The sequence below is a fragment of the Oncorhynchus kisutch genome, linkage group LG10, assembly GCF_002021735.2.
Source record: "Oncorhynchus kisutch isolate 150728-3 linkage group LG10, Okis_V2, whole genome shotgun sequence".
NCBI lineage: Eukaryota > Metazoa > Chordata > Actinopteri > Salmoniformes > Salmonidae > Oncorhynchus > Oncorhynchus kisutch.
In genome coordinates this window covers 50,606,091-50,627,552 of record NC_034183.2, presented here as the reverse complement: position 1 = coordinate 50,627,552, position 21,462 = coordinate 50,606,091, and the positions used below count along the sequence as shown (strand labels likewise).

Here is a 21,462-nt window from a genome sequence, read left to right as displayed (position 1 = left end):
ATCTGGCAGTGGAGAAGAAGAAGGGAAAGACTGTCATTCGCTTTTCACTGGCTGAAGTCAGTGAAGGCTAACCAGCCAAAAGGGATAGAGAGAGAAACATGGAGAGCAAGGTGGGGGGAGTTCAGGCTTCCACAACTGATCATAGGTTTTTGAATTACTACTGTCTTTCTAAAATTATATATATTTTTTTAATTGTAAAATTCATGAATCAATCCTGAGACTCTAGAGTATAGAACTAAGTACAAGACATTGTAAGTAAAGTAATTGCGCTACCCATTGGCAAGCTTGACCAATAACTAAACATTGAAAATAAAGATCATCAAACATCTCTGAATAATATGTTTATGATAGAGAAAAGAAAGAGAGAACAATAACATCTTTAAAGACTTCATCTCCCATGGTGCCATACAATAACACGTTGCGTAGCCACGCTTCGCCGGAGTTGGCGGGTACGAGGGAGGCACTGGATGGCTATTGTCTGTAGCTTTACGCAAAAACGAGGTGTCCTTTTAAAATATATTACAAGCTGATCTTTACATAAGATAAGCACAACATCTATATATATTTTTTTAGATAAACCATTGGTGTAATACTGGTTTTCATTTGATAAAATTAACTCGATTTCCGACAATTCATTCATTAGAGTCAAATCTCTGTAAAGGTAAGTGGCTAGTTACTTCACCATCGCCTTTGCTCTTTAGCGGTCCCCCCAGCGTTAACCTTGTATTATGCACAGTGGGTGATAAACATATCTCGATGGACCAATATATTGACACGGCAATGTGCGTCTTGCCTGATTGTTGCATGCGGATTCTGTTTTGAGTGTTCAATGGTATTGTTTTCGCGCGAGTTCGTGTAGATTGCTCTCGTGCTATGATTCAGGTCAACATGGACGACTAGTCATTCCATCTCGACAGCTCTGGGGGGGAAGAAACCCCCTAGCACGATCATGTGAAACGGGATCGGCTGATGGCATAGTGAACGGGTTGGTTAATACATTGTGTGTAGCCTTTTACTTGGTTGCACTGCGCGATTGCCCGTTATTATTGAAGTAGGAAAACGATTTAGGTTGCTACATTTCATTACCCCCTTTCGGGCAGGAATGTGGCTCGTCGAATTGGTTACTCCTAAAAGAGAGGAAACGTGCTGTAGCAAAGAAAGGACTGCTTATTAGACACATATTTGCATCGATTTTACAAGTGGCTAAATTCACATCATTGATTGACATTGTCCGTTAATACGAACAGTATAGCCACCAGCGAACTGCAGCGTTCACCTAAAATCAATGCTACCCCAATAGGGCAATGGAATCAGAAACCATCACCTTCTTGAAATGACTTACATTTTGAAACGAACTGTTGAATTGCACGTCAAAGCTGGCACTCAAATGTGTTGTTTAGCCTACACAACATTTTGATGATACTGAAAAACGTTGTCTAATTTAATGATGCTTTTAATACATTTGTGTTTGTATGATAGTGATGCTTTAGCCCCTGCTTACCCCAATGTTGAGTTAGGAAGGGGTGGGGGTAAGCGTTTTCTTGGTGTTGTGTGTTTCATAGGGTAAGAATCAGGGTGACTATGTGCCCCCCTCTTCTCCTCCAGACATTCCCTTGTTCTCACCATGTTTGTTTTCTACCAGTGGTTTGTAGTGATTGTGTGCCAAAGTTGATTTGAAGGTTGACCCCTTCATGCTGAATCTCATGTCATTTGATGTGCTTGACTGCGTGATTGCTGGTCTGATTGATATGATTGTGCTTCTGACATTTTAAACTTTCCAAACATATTAGTAGGTGTGCGTTGGTCTGCACCACATCAAGGCTACAGCCCAATGGAATGTTCAAGAACTCGTATAGTCCCTACCCCCTGCCGAGATCATGTATTCAAGATGGGTACCAACCCCTGGGGCTCTCCTCTGGGAATCACGCCAACAGTGTACCATCCCATAGACTCTCTAGTCATAAATATTTCTGGAAGTAGTGATGACAAACCTAAGAGGGCTTCTAGTCAAATATTTGCTTTTCTGTGTATTTGTTTGCATCAGTTGCAGACTTGCAGTACAATGCATCCCCGCTTTTTTAATAGAAACATAATATATCGCCGCTCCATGTGTTTTAGTACTGACCATGTAGTAGGAACTATATTCAAAGATTATTTTAGAACTAACCCAAGATCGACCACAGCCTGTTTCCAAGAGGCGCAAATGACTTTTTCTGTTTGTAACAGAATGGAGTTTTTTTCACAGAACTGTATTGAGATCAAATGTTTTATAGATGAGAAAATAAGCAGAATGTCAGCCAAAATCCATCTCGCTCCATCTTCTCCCACTGCCAACCACTGGTCTTCCTCTGGTCACCATATTTGGTGGTGAGCGGAAATGCCAAACTGGATGCTTCACATGTACACAGCCAATAGAACAATGAGACAGATGTTCCATCTGTGCTGTCGTGGTATGCATGCATTACACGTTAGTAATTTATTTGACTGTGAGAGATGATACCATGTGGTTATCTTACCGTTGTCATTCTCTCCTGCCTTCTGTGATATCTCCCTGATGCCTCTGATCCATGACCCCCCCCCCCCCTCGGTTCTCCCATCAAACCATGCCTAAGTAACACCCCTCCCCTCTCACCCTGTTTAGCTCTGTTGACAAGGAACCCGCTGGTTCCACTGCCTTCTCCCAGCCTGAAAATGAGTGAGCCTACCGCTACAGAACCCCCTAGCGATGTGACCCCCATTGTTACTACTGGTGTTACCACTGAAGGTGTAGATCAACCTTCTACTAATGCAAACGGTAATCCATTGTTTCTGTCTTGTGAATGCAATGGTGGTGGACTGGCCAGCTTCGGCAGAAATTCTTTTTTTGGGGGGGTAAAAGACAATGCCGTAGCTTACCCATGATGTTGCACAAGGATTTAAGTCAGTCACTTTAGTCAAAGTATGATATATTTGGTCTTGAAGTGATAACTTCAGATATTTTCCGTGTCAATGTGTTTCCCCTATGTGATGACGTGCTAATACTTTTCAGTCTCAAGTTTTTCCACTCCACGTGGAAATCACCTCTGGAAGATCTCAATTGCATAATCCTCGCGTCCTCTCTCGTCTCCTTCTCAAAACCCATTGGAGGACAAGGTCAGCAGAGGGGAAGGACCTCTGGCTTTCTCATCCAATGGGTTTTTGAGAAGATGAGGACGTGAGGGTTCTGCAATTGAGATCATTCCCTCTACGTTCCTTCTCACCTCCAATTCGTGAATATGTAATGTTGCTTGCATCATTCTTCAGAGGTGGAACCTAAGCAAGCTTTTCTGCTCTGGAAGAGGATTTACCTCATAATATTTTTTTATGGGGCCTCCAAAGGATTCTCTCTTACTTGGCTGCCCACCTTGACAAGATTAGGGGGATATGTACTAGGCTTGGGCGGTATCCAGATTGTCATACCTTCATACAGACCTTGTGCCATACCGGGAGATAATACTGGCACTGAACACAAGGGGCCATGTTTTCAAACACCACTGATACTCAGTAATCTGAAGGTTAGCAATGTAAAAAGTACACCTAAAATTCCATAGAGAATGCTAACTAAATGCTAACAAGCCCATTGCAAACATTTTGTAACTCAAAGATGATACTCAGTTTGCTGCACGCGAATAACAAATATTAGCCAGCAAGGCTCTTGATCCCGGAGGGGGTTCTCTGCTGTTACCAAGCAAATGCTTGATTTTGGAAGAAGCTAACCACTTAGCTAGATAGCTAACTAGCTTCTAAATTAGCAAACTAAATGCACAACTGCAGAGCATTTAGCACATTTAGACAGTTAACTTAATAGTAATAAGATATCTAGCTGGCAAACATTTAACTGTGAATTCCATGCTGTAATTAGATTACCTGGCGCATTCTGCACAACAGTGAGTGACTCAAGGCTCCGCTTTCTCGTCTTTGTGTGCTTGTAAACAAATCACCTGACTGTGGACTAATGTAAGCTTCATAATAATGTGACAGCTGAAATCTAACATATTACAGGTATTTACTTAAGTAGCTACAAATATTAAAATTTATTAAAATATTTCAAATAAATAGTTTAAACAATATTGACGGTATTGGAAAAACCATCCCATGGCTTTTTTCCAAATACCCCGGTATACGGTATAGTGCCCAAGCCTAATATGTAATGCACTGTGTCCACCCTCTACACACACACACACACACATGCATTCGTCAACTATGCAATCATGTGACTGTTTGCTTTGATCGTCATCCTTAACACCATCTTGTCCATCCTCTTTCAGATATCCAAGAAACTTATAGGTCGTGACCTTGACTTTTTCAAGGGTGCAGACCCTCCCTTTGATGTTAGGGTCCACGCTAGAGGTGGACCATAGTTTCAAAAACAATTGGTAACACTTTTTTTTTGTTGGCTAGTCGAACTGTAGATGCTCTACAGACTATCAGTAACATTTCAACTAATTATCTGCCAAACCGTTATCCTAACTCTAAACGTAGCCCTAACCTTTACCCTAACCCTTATTCTCAACCTTAACCTCACCAAGCAGTTGCTTATCAACAGATAGTTTGTTGATAGTTCGTCTGTAGATGCTCTACAGATAATATCCAAATAAAGTGTGACCGAAACCTTTCGTTGGCTGTGTGTGGCACCTCTTATCCTTTGCCCAACCTGTATGTCTATTTGGGCTTCAAATCAGCAATGATAGTGCATCCTTCTCCATGACAGTGTATGTACACTACCGTTCAAAAGTATGGGGTCAAATGGAGGATTCTTTGACGAGAGCAAAGTTTGAAGGACACTGTTTCAATTACAAATCATTATTTATTAACTTGTCAACGTCTTGACTATATTTCCTATTAATTTTGCAACTCATTTCATGTATGTTTTCATGGAAAATAAGGACATTTCTAAATGACCTCAAACTTTTGAACGGTAGTGTATGTCCTTGAAATGTTAAATCCTTGAAATGTTAAATCCTTTCCAGTCCCCATACCGGACACCTTAAAACTACCCCAGGAGCATACCAAGCTCATCTAACTCCCTCTAAAAACAAATCCATGAGGGTCAGTTGGAGGATCTCTCTTTGAATACAGAAACCCATTGCCATGGTTTGGTTATATTTACAGACTTACAAAAACCCAATTTGAAAGTGGATCAACCAGATGCTAGTTATTCAGAGCCAGAGATCTTGAGGTGCACTGAAGCCTACATCAGAGAGCCCGTCTCAGCATAGTCCTCCACAATTCCATGAACTGTAATGAAAAAAGGGTTGGCAAACAGGGTTGATGATAAAAAGGTACAAAGGTTGCCATTCTGCCACTGCTGCTTAATTGCGAAAAATACCACAATTTTGTATTTTGATTGGCAAATCAAGTCCAACAGACTCGATTTGGACTTGAATCCAACGTTTTGTCACGAATCGCTTCTGTGTAATCTGTCCATAGTGAAGTGTGCCCATAATCATTGGGGCTTTATAGCTGTGAACAAAGTCTTTTGGAGTCTTAACCAAACTGTTCTGCACTCCTTCCCTTCACCAGAGCCCCCCAAGGAAGAGGTCAAGTTGGCAGCAACAGCAGGGAAGAAACAGACCAAGAAGAAGGTGGAGGAGGTGGTAGAGGAAGAGGAGGAGGAATATGTGGTGGAGAAGGTGCTGGACCGACGGGTGGTGAAGGGACGCGTGGAGTTTCTGCTCAAATGGAAAGGCTTCTCCGAGTGAGTTGAGACTTGATGCTTGTAATGCTACAGTCACAGAAATGAAATGATCATACCTTACATACAATCCTGTATACATTTTTTAAATTATAATTTTGCATCTCTTTATTGGTACCTATGGGGTAGTGCCGCTTGGGGAATCTCGGGGGCCTTGTTGCCATGCAACAGGAGTTGTAAAAAAAACCTGGGCCCTCCGGATCTGCAACAGGTCGGACGTATTGGACGCCATTTTCCTCGCAGAGCATGTTGTGCAAGGTCTACAATGGTCTCTAATGTCTCTGGCTTGTGACCAGTGGTGGTGTGGAACACTTGCCAGTGGTTGGCAAGAACATTGCATTTGGAAAGTATTCAGACCCTTTGGCTTTTTCCACATTTTGTTACGTTTCAGCCTTACTCTAAAATGGATATAATTTTTTTTTTTATGTCCCACATCAATCTGCACATAATACCTCATAATGACAAATAGCTTTTTTATTTTGCACACCAAGACAGTCGTGAAGAGGGCACAACAAAGCCTATTCCCCCTCAGTGCCTTGGGGTTGAGGCTGAGCAGTTCTCATACCAGTTCTCATGTTCTCGATGGTGAAGCTGTATAACCTTTTGAGGATCTTAGGAGCCATGCCAAGTCTCTTCAGTCTCCTGAGGGGGAATAGGCTTTGTTGTGCCCTCTTCACGACTGTCTTGGTGTGCAAAACACAAAAAACTGATATCACATTTACATAAGTATTCAAATGCTTTACTCTGTACTTTGTTGAAGCGCCTTTGGCTGCGATTACAGCCTCGAGTCTTCTTGGGTATGACGCTACAAGCTTGGCACACCTGTATTTGGAGAGTTTCTCCCATTCCTCTCTGCAGATCCTCTCAAGCTCTGTCAGGTTAGATGTGGAGTGTTGCTGCACAGCTATTTCAAACCAAATATTTATTTGTCAAATGCGCCGAATACAACACAGTGAAATGCTTACATACAAGCCCTTAACCAACAATGCAGTTTATAAAAAAATAAGTGTTAAGTAAAAAATAAAAAATAATTAAAGAGCAGTGGTAAAATAACAGTAGCGAGGCTATATATAGGGGGTACCGGTTAGTCAAGGTAATTAAGGTAATATGTACATGTAGGTAGAGTTAAAATGACTATGAATAGATAATTAACAGAGTAGCAGCAGTGTAAAAGATGAGGCGGGTGGCAATGCAAATAGTATGGGTAGCCATTTGATTAGCTGTTCAGGAGTCTTATGGCTTGGGGGTAGAAGCTGTTAAGCCTTTTGGACCTAGACTTGGTGCTCCGGTACCGCTTGCTGTGTGGTAGCAGATAGAAGTCTATGACTAGGGTGGCTGGAGTCTTTGACAATTTTTAGGGTCTTCCTCTGACACCGCCTGGTATAGAGGTTCTGGATGGCAGGAATATTGGCCCCACTTGTATACTGGGCCGTTTGCACTACCCTCTGTAGTGCCTTGGGGTTGAGGCTGAGCAGTTCTCATACCAGTTCTCATGTTCTCGATGGTGAAGCTGTATAACCTTTTGCGGATCTTAGGAGCCATACCAAGTCTCTTCAGTCTCCTGAGGGGGAATAGGCTTTGTTGTGCCCTCTTCACGACTGTCTTGGTGTGTTTGAACCATGATAGTTTGGTGATGTGGACACCAAGGAACTTGAAGCTCTCAACCTGCTCCGCTTCAGCCCCGTCGATGAGAATGGGGACATTCTCGGTCCTCCTTTTCCAGTAGTAGACAATCATCTCCTTTGTCTTGATCACATTGAGGGAGAGGATGTTGTCCTGGCACCACATGGCCAGGTCCCTGACCTCCCTATAGGCTGTCTCATCGTTGCCTGTTGTGTCATCGGAAAACTTAATGATGGTGTTGGATTCGTGCCTGGCCGTGCAGTCATGAGTGAAGAGGGAGTACAGGAGGGGACTAAGCATGCACCACTGAGGGGCCCCTGTCTTGAGGATCAGTGTGGCGGATGTGTTGTTACCTACCCTTACCACCTGGAGGCAGCCTGTCAGGAAGTCCAGGATCCATGTCAGAGAGAGGTGTTTAGTCCCAGGGTCCTTAGCTTCATGATGAGCTTTGAGGGCACTATGGTGTTGAATGCCTTTTGTCCAGGTGCGTAAGGGCAGTATGGAGAGCAATAGAGATTGCATCATCTGTGGATCTGTTGTGGCAGTATGCAAATTGGGGTGGGTCTAGGGTTTCTGGGATAATGGTGTTGTGAGCCATGACAAGCCTTTCAAGCACACCGTGGCTACAGACGTGAGTGCTACGGGTCGGTAGTAATATAGGCAGGTTCCCTTAGTGTTATTGGGCACAGGGACTATGGTGGTCTGCTTGAAACATGTTGATCTTACAGACTTGGTCAGGGACAGGTTGAAAATGTCAGTGAAGACACTTGCAAGTTGGTCAGTGCATTCTCGGTGTACACATATCCATAACCCGTTAGGACCTGCGGCCTTGTGAATGTTGACCCGTTTAAAGGTCTTACTCACATCGGCTACAGAGAGCGTTATCACACAGTTGTCCAGAACAGCTGATGCTCTCATGCATGTTTCAGTGTTGCTTGCCTCGAAGCGAGCATAGAAGTAATTTAGCTCGGCTGGTGTCACTGGGCAACTTGCGGCTGTACTTCCCTTTTTTAGTCTGTAATAGTTTGCGTGCCCTGCCACATCCGGAAAGCGTCGGAGCCGGTGTGGTACCATTCAGTCTTAGTTCTGTATTGATGCTTTTGCCTGTTTTATGGTTTTGTAGGAGGGCATAGAAGGATTTGTTATAAGCTTCCAGGTTCGAGTCCCACTCCTTGAAAGTGGCAGCTCTACCTTTTAGCTTAGTGTGGATGTTGTGTCGTGGAAATGTCCTGTATTACAAATCATGAGAGAGCAAACCACACACAAGTCAGAGTATATTATGAAGTCCATATTTAATTATTTGAGCTTTACCATAGCCCTGTTTGACTCTCAGATCAATTCAGTGTCTATAAATGAATTCTCTGAGAGTGCTTACAAAACATTAGCTATAAATTATTGTTCAGTTTGGTCTCCTAAACGAAGTTCTTATCTCGTTCTTGGTACCACTTAGGACCAAAACATTACCTCATCCAATGGCATATATCAATTGTCAATTCTAGATACTCCCATCAAAAATACAACCCCTCCTGGACAAAATCTAATGAGAGGAGTGACTGGCACACAGACATTGTGGAGCCAACTAACTGGTTCCCCATTAATCACACCATCCCTTCACATGGTTTAGGAATAGTTAGACACATTCACATATCAGACAAACCTGACCTCTCCCCTCTCTGGACCCCAAGTCATTTTTTCCACATAAGCATACATATGAACATTGATAAAACATCTTAGCAATGTTGTCTAAAGAATTCTGATTCTGCCACAACAGTTGCCTGTAATCCATGGCTTCTGGTTGGGGTATGTACGTACAGTCACTGTGGGGACGACGTCATCGATGGGCTTATTGATGAAGCCAGTGACTGATGTCCTTAATGGCATAGGAATAATCCCGGGAAACATATTCCAGTCTGTACAAGCAAAACAGGCCTGTAGCTTAGCATCTGCTTGATCTGACCCGTTTTTTAAAATTTACTGAGTGACTGGAGCTCCCTGCTTTCGTTTTTGAAAGCAGAAATCAGGAGGGTAGAATTGTGTTCAGATTTGACAAATGGAGGGCGAGTGAGAGCTTTATATGTGTCTGTGTTTGGAGTAAAGGTGGTCTAGAAATGTTTTCCCTCTGGTTGCACATTTAACATGCTGGTAGAAATGAGGTAAACCGGATTTAAGTTTCCCTGCGTTAAAGTCCCCGGCCAATAGGAGCGCCGCCTTCTGGGTGAGCGTTTTCATGTTTGCTTATGGCCTTATACAGCTCATTGTGTGGTCTTAGTCACAGCATTGGTTTGTGGTGGTGAATAGACAACTACGAAGAATATAGATGAGAGCTCTCTTGGTAGATCGTGTGGTCTACAGCTTTTCATGAGATACTCTACCTCAGGCGAGCAAAACCTCGGGACTTCCTTACTATTAGATTTCGTGCACCAGCTGTTGTTTAAAATATACATAGACTGCCACCCCTTGCCTTACCAGAGGCGGCTGTTCTATCTTGCTGATGCAGCGTAAAACCCGCCCGCTGTATGTTATTTATGTCGTCGTTCAGCCACGACTCGGTGAAACTTAGGACGTTGCAGTTTTTAATGTCTCCTTTGTAGGGTATACGTGATCGTAGTTAATCTATTTTATTATCCAATGACTGAACGTTGGCTAATAGGACTGATGGTAAAGGCAGATTACCCACTCACCGTCGGATCCTTACAAGGCACCCCGACCTACATCACTGATATCTCCGTCTCTTTCTCCTGCGAATGATTAGGATGAGGGCCTTGTTGGGTGGGTGAAGTAAGTCCTTTGTGTCGACTCGTTAAAGAGAAAATCTTCTTCCAGTACGAGGTGAGTAATCGCTGTCCTTATCCAGAAGCTCTTTCTGGTCATAAGAGAGAGTTGCAGAAACATTACGTACAAAATCAGTTACAAATAATGCGAGAACACACAATAGCACCATTCCTCAGGAGAGAGCCATCTCCTCATGCACCATTTTCAGGTCTCAAGAGATGTTCAATTGAGTTCAAGTCTAAGTTCTTGCTGGGCCACTCAAGGACATTCAGAGACTTGCCCCAAAGCTATGTGTGCGTTGTCTTGGCTGTGTGCCAAGAAAATCCAGCACGGTGAGTTATGTGGCTCTAGAAGTTTCTCAAGCTGAGAAACAGCCTCCTCCATTTGCAATAACTTAACTTCAATTCATTTTTAACGTTGCAAAAGTGACGACATTTAGAAAAGTCCCAGAATCACAAGACTAGGCCCATGGAGACGGACCCTAAAGTTTCTGTCCGATAGTTCTCAGGGACCCCATAGCAATGCTTTGAAAAAAGTGCATTTTCAGAACTAATTAAGATCTACACATAATGGCCTACACATAATGTCAGAACTGCACCTGCAGCTTGAATGTAACTGTTTTTGAAGTTTATGAATTGTGGGCTGACTCTGAAATATGTGATAGTTGGCTTTTAAAAGAGCTGGACAAAGTGAGTTTGGTGTCAGTATGATATCTTATTGACTGATGGCTGACCTGATGGCAGTATAATATATTGGTATTGTACATTTTATATTGCAAATGGTAGGCTAGTTGAGATCAAGTTTTCATTTACAACTGTAACCCGGCAGTGCGACAAAAAAACTACAGAGTTATACAAACAAACGTACAGTCATTAACACAATAGAAAAATCTATGTACAGTGTGCTGAAATGTAGAAGATTAGGGAGGTAAGGCAAATAGGCCATAGAGGCAAAATAATTACAATTTAGCATTAACACTGGCGTGATATATGTGCAGATGATGATGTGCAAGCAGATATACTGGGGTGCAAAAGAGCAAGAAGATAAATTATGGGGATGAGGTAGTTGGGTGTGCTATTTACAGATTGGCTGTGTACAGGTACAGTGATCGCTGTACAGTAAGCTGCTCTGACAGCTGATGCTTAAGGTTAGAGGGAGATATTTTTGCAATTCGTTCCAGTCATTGGCAGCAGAGAACTGGAAGGAAAGGTGGCGAAAACAAGTGTTGGCTTTGGATGACCAGTGAAATATACCTGCTGGAGTGTGTGTTACAGGTGGGTGTTGCTATGGTGACCCATGAGCTGAGATAAGGCGAGGCTTTATCTAGCAGAGACTTATAGGTGACCTGGAGCCTGGAGTGGGTTTGGCGACAAATATGTATTGAGGGCCAGCCAACGAGAGCATACAGGTCTCAGTGGTGTGTTGTATGTATATGCATTTAGTTTTACTAGCATTTAAAAACAGCTGGAGGCCACGGAAGAAGTGTTGTATGGCATTGAAGCTCGTTTGGAGGTTTGTTAGCACAGTGTCCAAAGAAGGGCCAGATGTATACAGAATGGTGTCATCTGCTTGGACAAGTTGCTGCAGGGGGGTTTAGAGCTGTTGCCCGGGATATGGGTAGCCAGGCTGAAAGCATGGCCAGCCGCAGAAAAATGCTTATTGAAATGATCGATTATCGTAGATTTATCGGTGGTGACAGTGTCTCCTATCCTCAGTGCAGTGGGCAGCTGGGAGGAGGTGCTCTTATTCTCCATGGACTTCAGTGTTCCAAAACTTTCTGGAATTAGTGCAACAGGATGCAAATTGATGTTTGAAAAGGCTAGCCTTAGTGTTCCTAACTGACTGTATATTGGTTCCTGACTTCCCTGAAAAGTTGCATATCGCGGGGGCTATTCGATGCTAATGCAGAATGCAACAGGATGTTTTTGTGCTGGTCAAGTGCTGTCAAGTCGGCTAAACCAAGGGCTATATCTGTTCTTTGTTCTACATGCTTATTTAAGATGGTGAGGAAAGCACTTTTGAAGAGCAACCAGGCATCCTCTACAGACGGGATGAGGTCAATGTCCTTCCAGGATACCCAGGCCAGGTCGATTTGGAAATGCCTTCTCGCTGAAGTGTTTTAGGGAGTGTTTGACAGTGCTGAGGGTTGGTCGTTTGACTGCAGACCCATTACGGATGCAGGCAATGAGGCAGGGATTGCTGAGATCCTGGTTGAAGATGGCAGATATGTATTTAGAGGGCAAGTTGGGCAGGATGATATCTATGTGGGTGCCCATGGTTACGGATTTAGGGTTGTACCTGGTAGGTTCCTTGATCATTTGTGTGAGATTGAGGGCATCTAGCTTAGGTTGTAGGACGGCCGGGGTGTTAAGCATATCCCAGTTTAGGTCACCTGACGGTATGAACTCTGAAGATAGATGGGGGGCAATCAATTCACATATGCTTTCCAGGGCACAGCTTGGGGCTGAGGGGAGTCTATAACAAGCGGCAACGGTGGGAGACTACTTTCTGGAATGGTGGATTTTTAAAAGTAGAAGCTCGAATTCTTTGGGCACAGACCTGGATAGAACTCTGCAGGCTATCTCTGCAGTAGATTGCAACTCCGCCCCCTTTGGCATTTCTATCTTGTTGGAAAAAAATGTAGTTGGGGATGGACATTTCTGGATTTGTTTATGGCCTTCCTAAACCAGGATTCAGACACAGCTAGGACATCCGGGTTGGCGGAGTGTGCTAAGGCAGTGAATAAAACAAACATGGGGAGGATGCTTCTGATGTTAACATGCATGAAACCAAGGCTTTTGCAATTACAGAAGTCACTGGTGCTGGGGGCTGCAGGGCCTGGGTTAACCTCTACCTCAACCTCTATATGAACTGGTCGTTTAGTGCGTTCGGAACAGGGAGTAAAATGAGCAGATTTCTGGGTGCAGAAGAATAGATTTAATGTACAGACAAGGGTATGGTAGGATGTAAGTACAGTGGAGTTAAACCTAGGCATTGAATAAACCTAGGCACCGGATAAGCCAGGTGAGGTTACTGCATGTGTGGGGGGGTGGGACAAAAAGGCTATCTAAGGCATTGGGCAGGGCTGGGTGCTCTACAGTGAAATAAGACAATAATCACTAACCAAAACAGGAATAGACAAGGCATATTGTCATTAGGGCGAGGCATGTGTCACCGAGTGATCATAGGGTCCAATGAGAAGCAATAGGTGATTCAGTTAGTCGCTACTACGCTAGGCGAGCCTGAGACACGGCGATTCAGACAGCTAGCAGATGGGCCTTTGGCAATGTCGCAACGGTAGAGCCTGTTGAAACCACCTCGGACGATTACGTCCGTGTCGGCAGTAAAGGGTCCAGGCCAATTGGCAAAAGAGGTATTGTAGCCTATGAATTAGCTGGTGGACCTCTTCGGCAAGCAGGGAGATTTTTCTTTTTTAAATTAAAAAACAACTTTTATTTAACTAGGCAAGTCGGTTAAGAACAAATTCTTATTTTCAATGACGGCCTAGCTAGAGGCTAGCTCAAGGCTAACTGATGCTTTCTTTGGGACCTAGATTTTGAAGGTGAAGACCGCTAGCTGTGGCTAACTGACCAGTAGCTTGTAGCTAGTTAGCTGGCTAGCCTTTGATGGGGGTTTCGGTTCTAAAGTATAAAAATAGTAGATCCATACTACATTGGGTGAGGCGGGTTGCAGGAGAGTATACTCAGTCTGTTGATTGAAAGTGAGATTAAAATATATATGAAATAATACAAGGAAACTATATTTACAACGGGACATGATGGGACAAGACAAAACACACTTTCGACTGCTACGCCATCTTAATGAGGGATTTACTGAGGGGTTTACCATCACCAAATGAACAGGCAGAAATCAACACAAACGAGCGATGGAGAGGAACCACTATCACTGCTCGGCCATCCCTAATTCAACAAGCCAGTCAATTTGGCATTTCTGCAGCATGTCCAATTCGTGATGGTACAATTGGAAATGTACAAATAAGGGATTTAATATCACCAAATGGACAGCTGAAATCAACACCAACGAGCGATTGGACAGTGTCCATTACACATATGCTATATTGTCAGTGTGAACATGCTCTTCTGCAAGTTGACAGTGTCCATTGCATATCCATAAGGACTTCCTGTTTTGAAAGGGACATGCTGAATCAACATCAACGAGAAATTCTTACTTCCTATGATCAAACATGACAAATAGATATTCTAGGTTGATTCAGGGCTTAACATTAGTGATCTATCATTTGTTCAGTATGTATGCCATTTGGACATTTCTTATGCCATTTGGACATGGTTCACTAACTTTTGGGTTCGGAATCCGACTTCCTATGATCATATGTGGCAAATTGACAAAACATGGGCCTTATGGAACAACTCAATAAAATAAGACAATATATCCAGAAAGTTACTACATATGTATAATATATGATGTTTTAAAAGTGTGAATTTATTTTGTGATTTTGAAAATGTCACCCTTGAGATCTGACTTTGTGACCATTTCCCATATGGAAAATCTACGGTAGCGCTCACTCGCCACCTTTGGGATTTTTGGAGTATCACACTTGGCATTTGCCATGTTCCGCTTGCAATGTTTTTGATGATCTGCCATTTATTTGTGGTATTTGCGATTGTGTATATTGTTCGCACAATGCCAGTAAGCTGCCATTAATTTTTGTCCATTTCATGGGGGTCTCCCCTTACTTGTCTTCATGGTTGTCTCATTGTCATGATGACCATCTAATACCAACTACAAACATTGAAAAATTAGGTTAGCTATTGCTCACCAGTTGTCAGGAATCGCAGAAATGCTGTCCTTGAAATTAGTGTCTTGATTCCCTTAGAGGGGCAACCAACTCCACTAGTGTACGGAATTGCTTAAGATATAACCGGGAAAGATTATGGAACTGGGGTACATCACCCAATTCCAGCTCCCTACACACGTTTGCTTATGCTGCTTTTGGGCCCTATAAAATCATTTATTTTTTGTTGCCTAATACCCTTTTTTATATTCAAGTGTGCAGCCTGGCACCAGCAAGAGACCTGTAGCACACATGATTTTAGATTAGTTAAACAAATCACCACTGGATTGATGCAAATAATAATTCTACCAGGTAGACATAGACTACTTTGTAGTAAACATTTAATTGAGAAGGTTTTTTGGGAAAGCCTTGTAGTTATCATCATCGCTAATGGCTATGTGGCAGACAAACTCGTGCCCACACAGGGGCCTCTTCAAAGTTAAAGGAAAATATGAATCCCTTATGCTTTTAGTTCATGTCTTATTATAACCTTGGGAAAAATACATTTTCTAAATGGTAGATTACATTTAGTTGATGTTCTAAGTTCAATACATGTTTGAATATTCCATTTTAATGTCTGGATTCTGTCCGGGTTCTCCATATCGCAGATTTTATAGGGCCCTACTCTTTGGGCTTGGCACTGCATCCGTGGTCTCCCGAGTGGCACAGTGGTCTAAGGCACTGCATCTCAGTGCTAAAGGCATCACTACAGACCCTGGTTCGATTCCAGGCGGTATCACAACTGGCCGTGATTGGGAGTCCCATAGGGCTGCGCACAATTGGCCCAGCGTCGTCCGGTTTAGGGTTTGGCCGTCATTGTAAATAATAATTCATTCTTAACGGACTTGCCTAGTTAAAAAAAAAAAAAACGTCTGCCAAGACCTGAAAAACTAATTCTAGGATTATTTGAACCATTGAGTGAAATCACAAAACTTGACCTTGGGTCAAGTTCTCTTATTCTTCTTTCCTTTGTTTGTTTGTTGTTGCTCTCGTTGGTTGCTCTCGTCTTTCTACAAAGAGTCAGTAGCCATTTCCATCTTTTTCTGGTCCATGGTGACACAGAGATGGGACTTGCTTGGTCTTCGGCTGCTGTATATTTGGCATCCGTCTGTTTTGCTACTTCATCTTCCAGTGTTGCGGTGGTAGTCCTGCCACATCGGGCCCTGCACCTTTTTCCCCCCGCCATGTGCTATTACGACCACGTTGGAATGATCTCAATTGTTAGTTGGTCCCTGGGCTGGGGAACCTTCGATCAGTTGGTTCTGGGGGGTTTGGAGCCGAATCATCTGATGGTTGGAGCCCAGGTATAAATGGTCCTTTTACAGCTAGTGTCTTAGTTTGGAAATTCAAGCTGTTGTAGCCTTTTTAACCTGTATTTGTTTACCACAGTGAGGACAATACATGGGAACCGCAGGACAACCTAGATTGCCCTGACCTGATTGCGGAGTACATGCAGAATCATCATAACAAAAAAGAAAGTTGCAAGAAAGAGTCTGGTGGCAAGAGGAAAGCTGGCGAGTCTGACACAGAGGCAGGGGGTGAAGAAGGCAGGCCCAAGAAGAGGAAAGATGAGGTGAGAGCCTGTACTTGGTGTCAATATTAAAGAACATGCCTGATACTATAGACAGTGAATGTGGCCCTGTACTGAACATTCTCTCCTTATCCATCACTCTTTCAGGCAGAGAAGCCCAGAGGCTTTGCGCGTGGTCTTGACCCCGAACGGATCATTGGAGCCACGGACTCCAGTGGAGAGCTGATGTTCCTCATGAAATGGTGAGTTCTGGGCTGCATTGGGATTTTTACACTTTTCGCTATACGGTACTGGGAGAGTGGAAGATCGGTCAAATACTAGTTGTCCCCTCCAAAAAAGTGGGACATAACTGATTGAAGTGGCTTCACCCTTAAATTCTGTCTCCACAGGAAGAACAGTGATGAGGCTGACCTGGTGCCGGCCAAGGAGGCCAATATTAAATGTCCACAGGTGGTCATCTCCTTCTATGAGGAGCGTCTGACATGGCACTCCTACCCCACTGAGGAGGAAGAGAAGAAGGATGATAAGAACTAGCCACAGGTCCAGGATGAACGGGAAGGGGGTACAAAGGGTGGGGTTTACAGTGGAGGGGGTCGGATAGAGAAGCTGATTTGTTTCAAAACCTTTCTGCAAACCCGGACTGTTACAACTAAAACAGAGGTTGACAGATGGGTAGGGATGATACAACTTGGCAAGGAGATGGGTTGGGGGGGGGGGCATGGGTAAATACAACTCCTAAGTCTCAAGATCACTTTATCAGGCCTCACTTTTAGGTCTCATCAGCTAGAATCATGGGATAAGTAGTTTTCAGTCCCTGAGCACTGAATTGCTTCAAAATCACCAGCTCCTCATACTGTAGTTTCACCTCTGAAAAGCTTTTGTCAAGATACACTTTTGAGTTAGCGAGGTATCACTACAGCAGCTGAGTTTACAAAATGGAATGGTCAGATTCCAAAACACGACCCAGCTAAAGTTCTCAGCTAATTCAATTGAAATAGCCAATCTTAATTTCCATTTTTTTTTGCGTGAAATGTTGAAGTTGATTTCTTGTCAGAACATTATCTTGTACCTACACATCCCTCATTGAGCAACTCACAGTGCTTTTTGTTTGTCTTATTACTTTTTAAGAAACCTGTTTTAAGTGCTGGCACCTGCCTTCCCTTGCCATATCATTATCATATAATGTGTAAATAGTCGTGGTTATATTTGGTTAGTTTTAATTGGTTATGAGAGCGATCTAAGAAGGATTTTATTTGAGATTTTTGGGGATGTTCAGACTAGAGTTAACCTAGATTCTGGTCTTTAAGTGTTACACATAGGAGGTGTATAGAGTTGTGAACAATGGTATGGAGCAGGGTTTACATTAGAAAAACGTGGTGCTGAACATTTGGCTGGCAGCATTTTAATTTACCAGACATTTGAGACATTTTCCTGACCCATATGCATTGTGTGCGTGACTTTATTAGGGCTTACAGCCACAGCGCTCAGAATGACAACAGCGTGCGTCCTTACCGAATTCCGATGCGCACTTTGAAGAGGTTAGAATAACTGTCCACATTTACTTTTCCTCAGCCAACAAGATGAGTAACGAACAGCAAAAATCCCTAGCCTATGTCAATATACTATTCCCCATAGTAGAACATTTGACCTATTTATTGGTCAGCTTGTCGTTCTGTGCGAGAAAGAAATGGACTACTCCAGACAGACTCTGGGACAACAAATCCCAAATGCATACAACCAGTAGGCTTAGGCTACTTAACATGTTTTATAAAAATAACCTTCAAGCAATGAAGTTGATGCGAGAACATTTAGCTTAAAATGTTGATTAAACTATTATTTCTTCACATACAGTGCCTTGCAAAAGTACTAATCCCCCTTGCTGTTTTTTTTCCTATTTTGTTCCATTACAATCTGTAATTAAAATGTATTTTTATTTGGATTTCATGTAATGGACACACACAAAATAGTCCAAATTTGCGAAGTGAAATGAAAAAAAAAAGACTTGTTTCAACAACAAAAGATCTAACAACAAAAAGCTGAAAGGTTGTGCGTGCAAATGTATTCACCACCTTTGCTATGAAGCCCCTAAATAAGATCTGGTGCAACCAATTACCTTCAGAAGTCACATAATTAGTTAGATTGCACACGGGTGGACTTTATTTAAGTGTCACATGATCTGTGTGTGTATATATACACCTGTTCTGAAAGGCCCCAGAGTCTGCAACACCACTAAGCAAGGGGCACCACCAAGCAAGCTCTCCAAACAGGTCAGGGACAAATTTGTGGAGAAGTCCAGATCAGGGTCGGGTTATAAAACACATCCCACAGAGCACCATTAAATCCATTATTAAAAAATGGAAAGAATATGGCACCACAACAAACCTGCCAAGGGAGGGCCACCTACCAACACTCTCGGACCAGGCAAGGAGGGCATTAATCCGAGGCAACAAAGAGACCAAGCTCCACAGCGGAGATTGGAGTATCTGTCCATAGGACCACTTTAAGCCGTGCACTCCACAGAGCTGGGCTTTACGGAAGAGTGGCCAGAAAAAAATCCATTGCTTAATTTTTTTTTAAAGCAAACACGTTTGTTGTTCGCCAAAAGGCATGTGGGAGAGTCCCCAAACATACAGAAGAAGGTACTCTGGTCAGATGAGACTAAAATTGAGCTTTTTGGCCATCAAGGAAAAATGCTATGTCTGGCGCAAACACATCACCTCCCATCACCCTGAGAAGACCATCTCCTGGTCCCGTTTTTCAACGGCAGGGACTCGGAAACTGTTCAGAATTGAAGGAATGATGGATGGCGCTTAATACGGGGAAATTCTTGAGGGAAACCTGTCTTCCAGAGATTTGAGACTGGGACGGAGGTTCACCTTCCAGCAGGACAATGGCCCTAAGCATACTGCTAAAGCAACACTCAAGTGGATTAAGGAGAAACATCTAAATGTTTTGGAATGGCCTAGTCAAAGCCCAGACCTCAATCCAATTAAGAATCTGTGGTATGACTTAAAGTTTGCTGTACACCAGTGGAACCCATCCAACTTGAAGGAGCTAGAGCAGTTTTGCCTTGAAGAATGGGCAAAAAGCTCAGTGGCCAGCTAATAGAGACATACCCCAAGAGACTTGCAGCTGTAATTGCTTCAAAAGGTATTGACTTTGAATAGTTATGCACGCTCAAGTTTTCAGTTTTTGGTCTTATTTCTTGTTTGTTTCACAAAAAAATATTTTGCAAACTTTGAAGTCGTAGGCATGTTGTGTAAATGATACAACCCCCCCCAAAAAAACAATTTATAAAAGCACATTTCACTCCAGCAGCAACAAACAGGCGGTTTGAGACGCTTTACCAGCAGCTCCTCCGTTGTCTGACCGAATTTCTTTTTTTTTCCACTCAAATTCGCCTCTGCATCTGTATGCTGTGTGCTTGTGATAAATAAGATGCATAAAGACTACAGAAATACCAATGCAGCAATTTAATTATGCAAATTAACCTATAGACAGATAAGCTTGACCGGTCAAATGTATTTGCATCGACTGGTATTTCCATCAATGAATAAGCTAAAGAGCATTATTTTGCAATGGGATGTTTTTCCTTCTTCCTCACAGACAATTGGCTAGCGGCAATTTTATTTATCGGCTTTTCGCTTTTTTTAATCGGACAAAAACCGTCTTATTACCGGCTAACAGAAACCCTGGTATGGAGCTACTAACTTTGTTGTGGAGCACCAGTATGACCTATGTAACCTGAGTTGTTTGTGGTTTCGTACCCATGGTTAAAAATAATTGATTGGTGTGATCTACTTTCTTGCCAGATAATAACACCCTCAGAAAAGAGGCACCAAGTAAGAAGCTAGAGATGAAGATGCGAAAGATAGGCTTTCACACAGATGAATCTTTCTTTGGAAAGCTTTATTTACTATAACACCCACATATTCTGTCCTTATTTCTTGTCGAGCTATTCCCACGTGCAGTTACATGCTCACCATTCACAGGCTGCCTTGAGGTGATTGGGGCTTTTAGGAGGTTTGGTATTGTTGTCAAACTGCACTGGAAATACGTGGATTTGGATTAAGGTGGTGGGAAGGGTTCGGCTCAGTCAAGACCCATGGTTTTAATGTGGTTGCGAAGATGAGGGATGGACAAAACAAATGGCATTTTTATTTTCATTGCAATGCAACCAAATCTACCCCAAGAGGTATACACAGAGGAAAATGTAGTGTCTATGCCTGGGCTCTCCAACCCTGTTCCTGGAGAGCTACCATCCTTTAGGTTTTTGCTCAACCCTAATCTAGCGCACCTGATTCTAATAATTAGCTGGTTGATAAGTTGAATCAGGTCAATTAAAACGGGAGTTGATGAAAACCTACAGTTGAAGTCGGAAGTTTACATACACTTATGTTGGAGTCATTAAAACTATTTTTTTCAACCACTCCACAAATTTCTTGTTATCAAACTATAGTTTTAGCAAGTCGGTTAGGACACATACTTTGTGCATGATACAAGTAATTTTTCCAACAATTGTTTACAGACAGATTTATTTCACTTATAATGCACTGTATCACAATTCCAGTGGGTCAGAAGTTTACATATACTAAATTGACTGTGCCTTTAAACAGCTTGGAAAATTCCAGAAGATTTATGTAGTGACTTTAGAAGCTTCTGATAGGCTAATTGACATAATTTGAGTCAATTGGAGGTGTACCTGTGGATGTAGTTCAAGGCCTACCTTCAAACTCAGTGACTCCTTGCTTAACGCTATGGGAAAATCAAAAGAAATCAGCCAAGACCTCAGAAAAAAAAATTGTAGACCTCCACAAGTCTGGTTCATCCTTGGGAACAATTTCCAAACGCCTGAAGGTACCACGTTCATCTGTACAAACAATAGTATGCAAGTATAAACACCATGGGACCATGCAGCCGTCATACTGCACAGGAAGGAGATGTGTTCTGTCTCCTAGAGATGAATGTACTTTGGTGCGAAAAGTGAAAATCAATCCCAGAACAACAGCA

The 21,462-nt window shown here is 42.7% G+C and overlaps 1 protein-coding gene across 1 annotated transcript; it reads left to right on the top strand.

Annotated features, from left to right (window-relative positions):
* Positions 1-454: 454 nt before the first annotated feature.
* LOC109897580 (chromobox protein homolog 1-like) lies at positions 455-21,247 on the top strand. The gene is made up of 6 exons (XM_020492094.2): positions 455-661; positions 2,642-2,794; positions 5,542-5,716; positions 16,311-16,494; positions 16,600-16,694; positions 16,842-21,247. The coding sequence occupies exons 2-6, from the start codon at positions 2,692-2,694 to the stop codon at positions 16,984-16,986; spliced, it is 702 nt and encodes a 233-aa protein (XP_020347683.1). The 5' UTR covers positions 455-661; positions 2,642-2,691; the 3' UTR covers positions 16,987-21,247.
* The last annotated feature ends 215 nt before the right edge of the window (positions 21,248-21,462 follow it).

Coding starts and splice junctions, on each gene's coding strand:
- LOC109897580 (XM_020492094.2), top strand. CDS start 2,692: ATGAGTGAGCCTACCGCTACAGAACCCCCTAGCGATGTGACCCCCATT. Junction 2,795..5,541: donor ACCTTCTACTAATGCAAACG/GTAATCCATTGT, acceptor TCCCTTCACCAG/AGCCCCCCAAGGAAGAGGTC. Junction 16,695..16,841: donor CTGATGTTCCTCATGAAATG/GTGAGTTCTGGG, acceptor CTGTCTCCACAG/GAAGAACAGTGATGAGGCTG.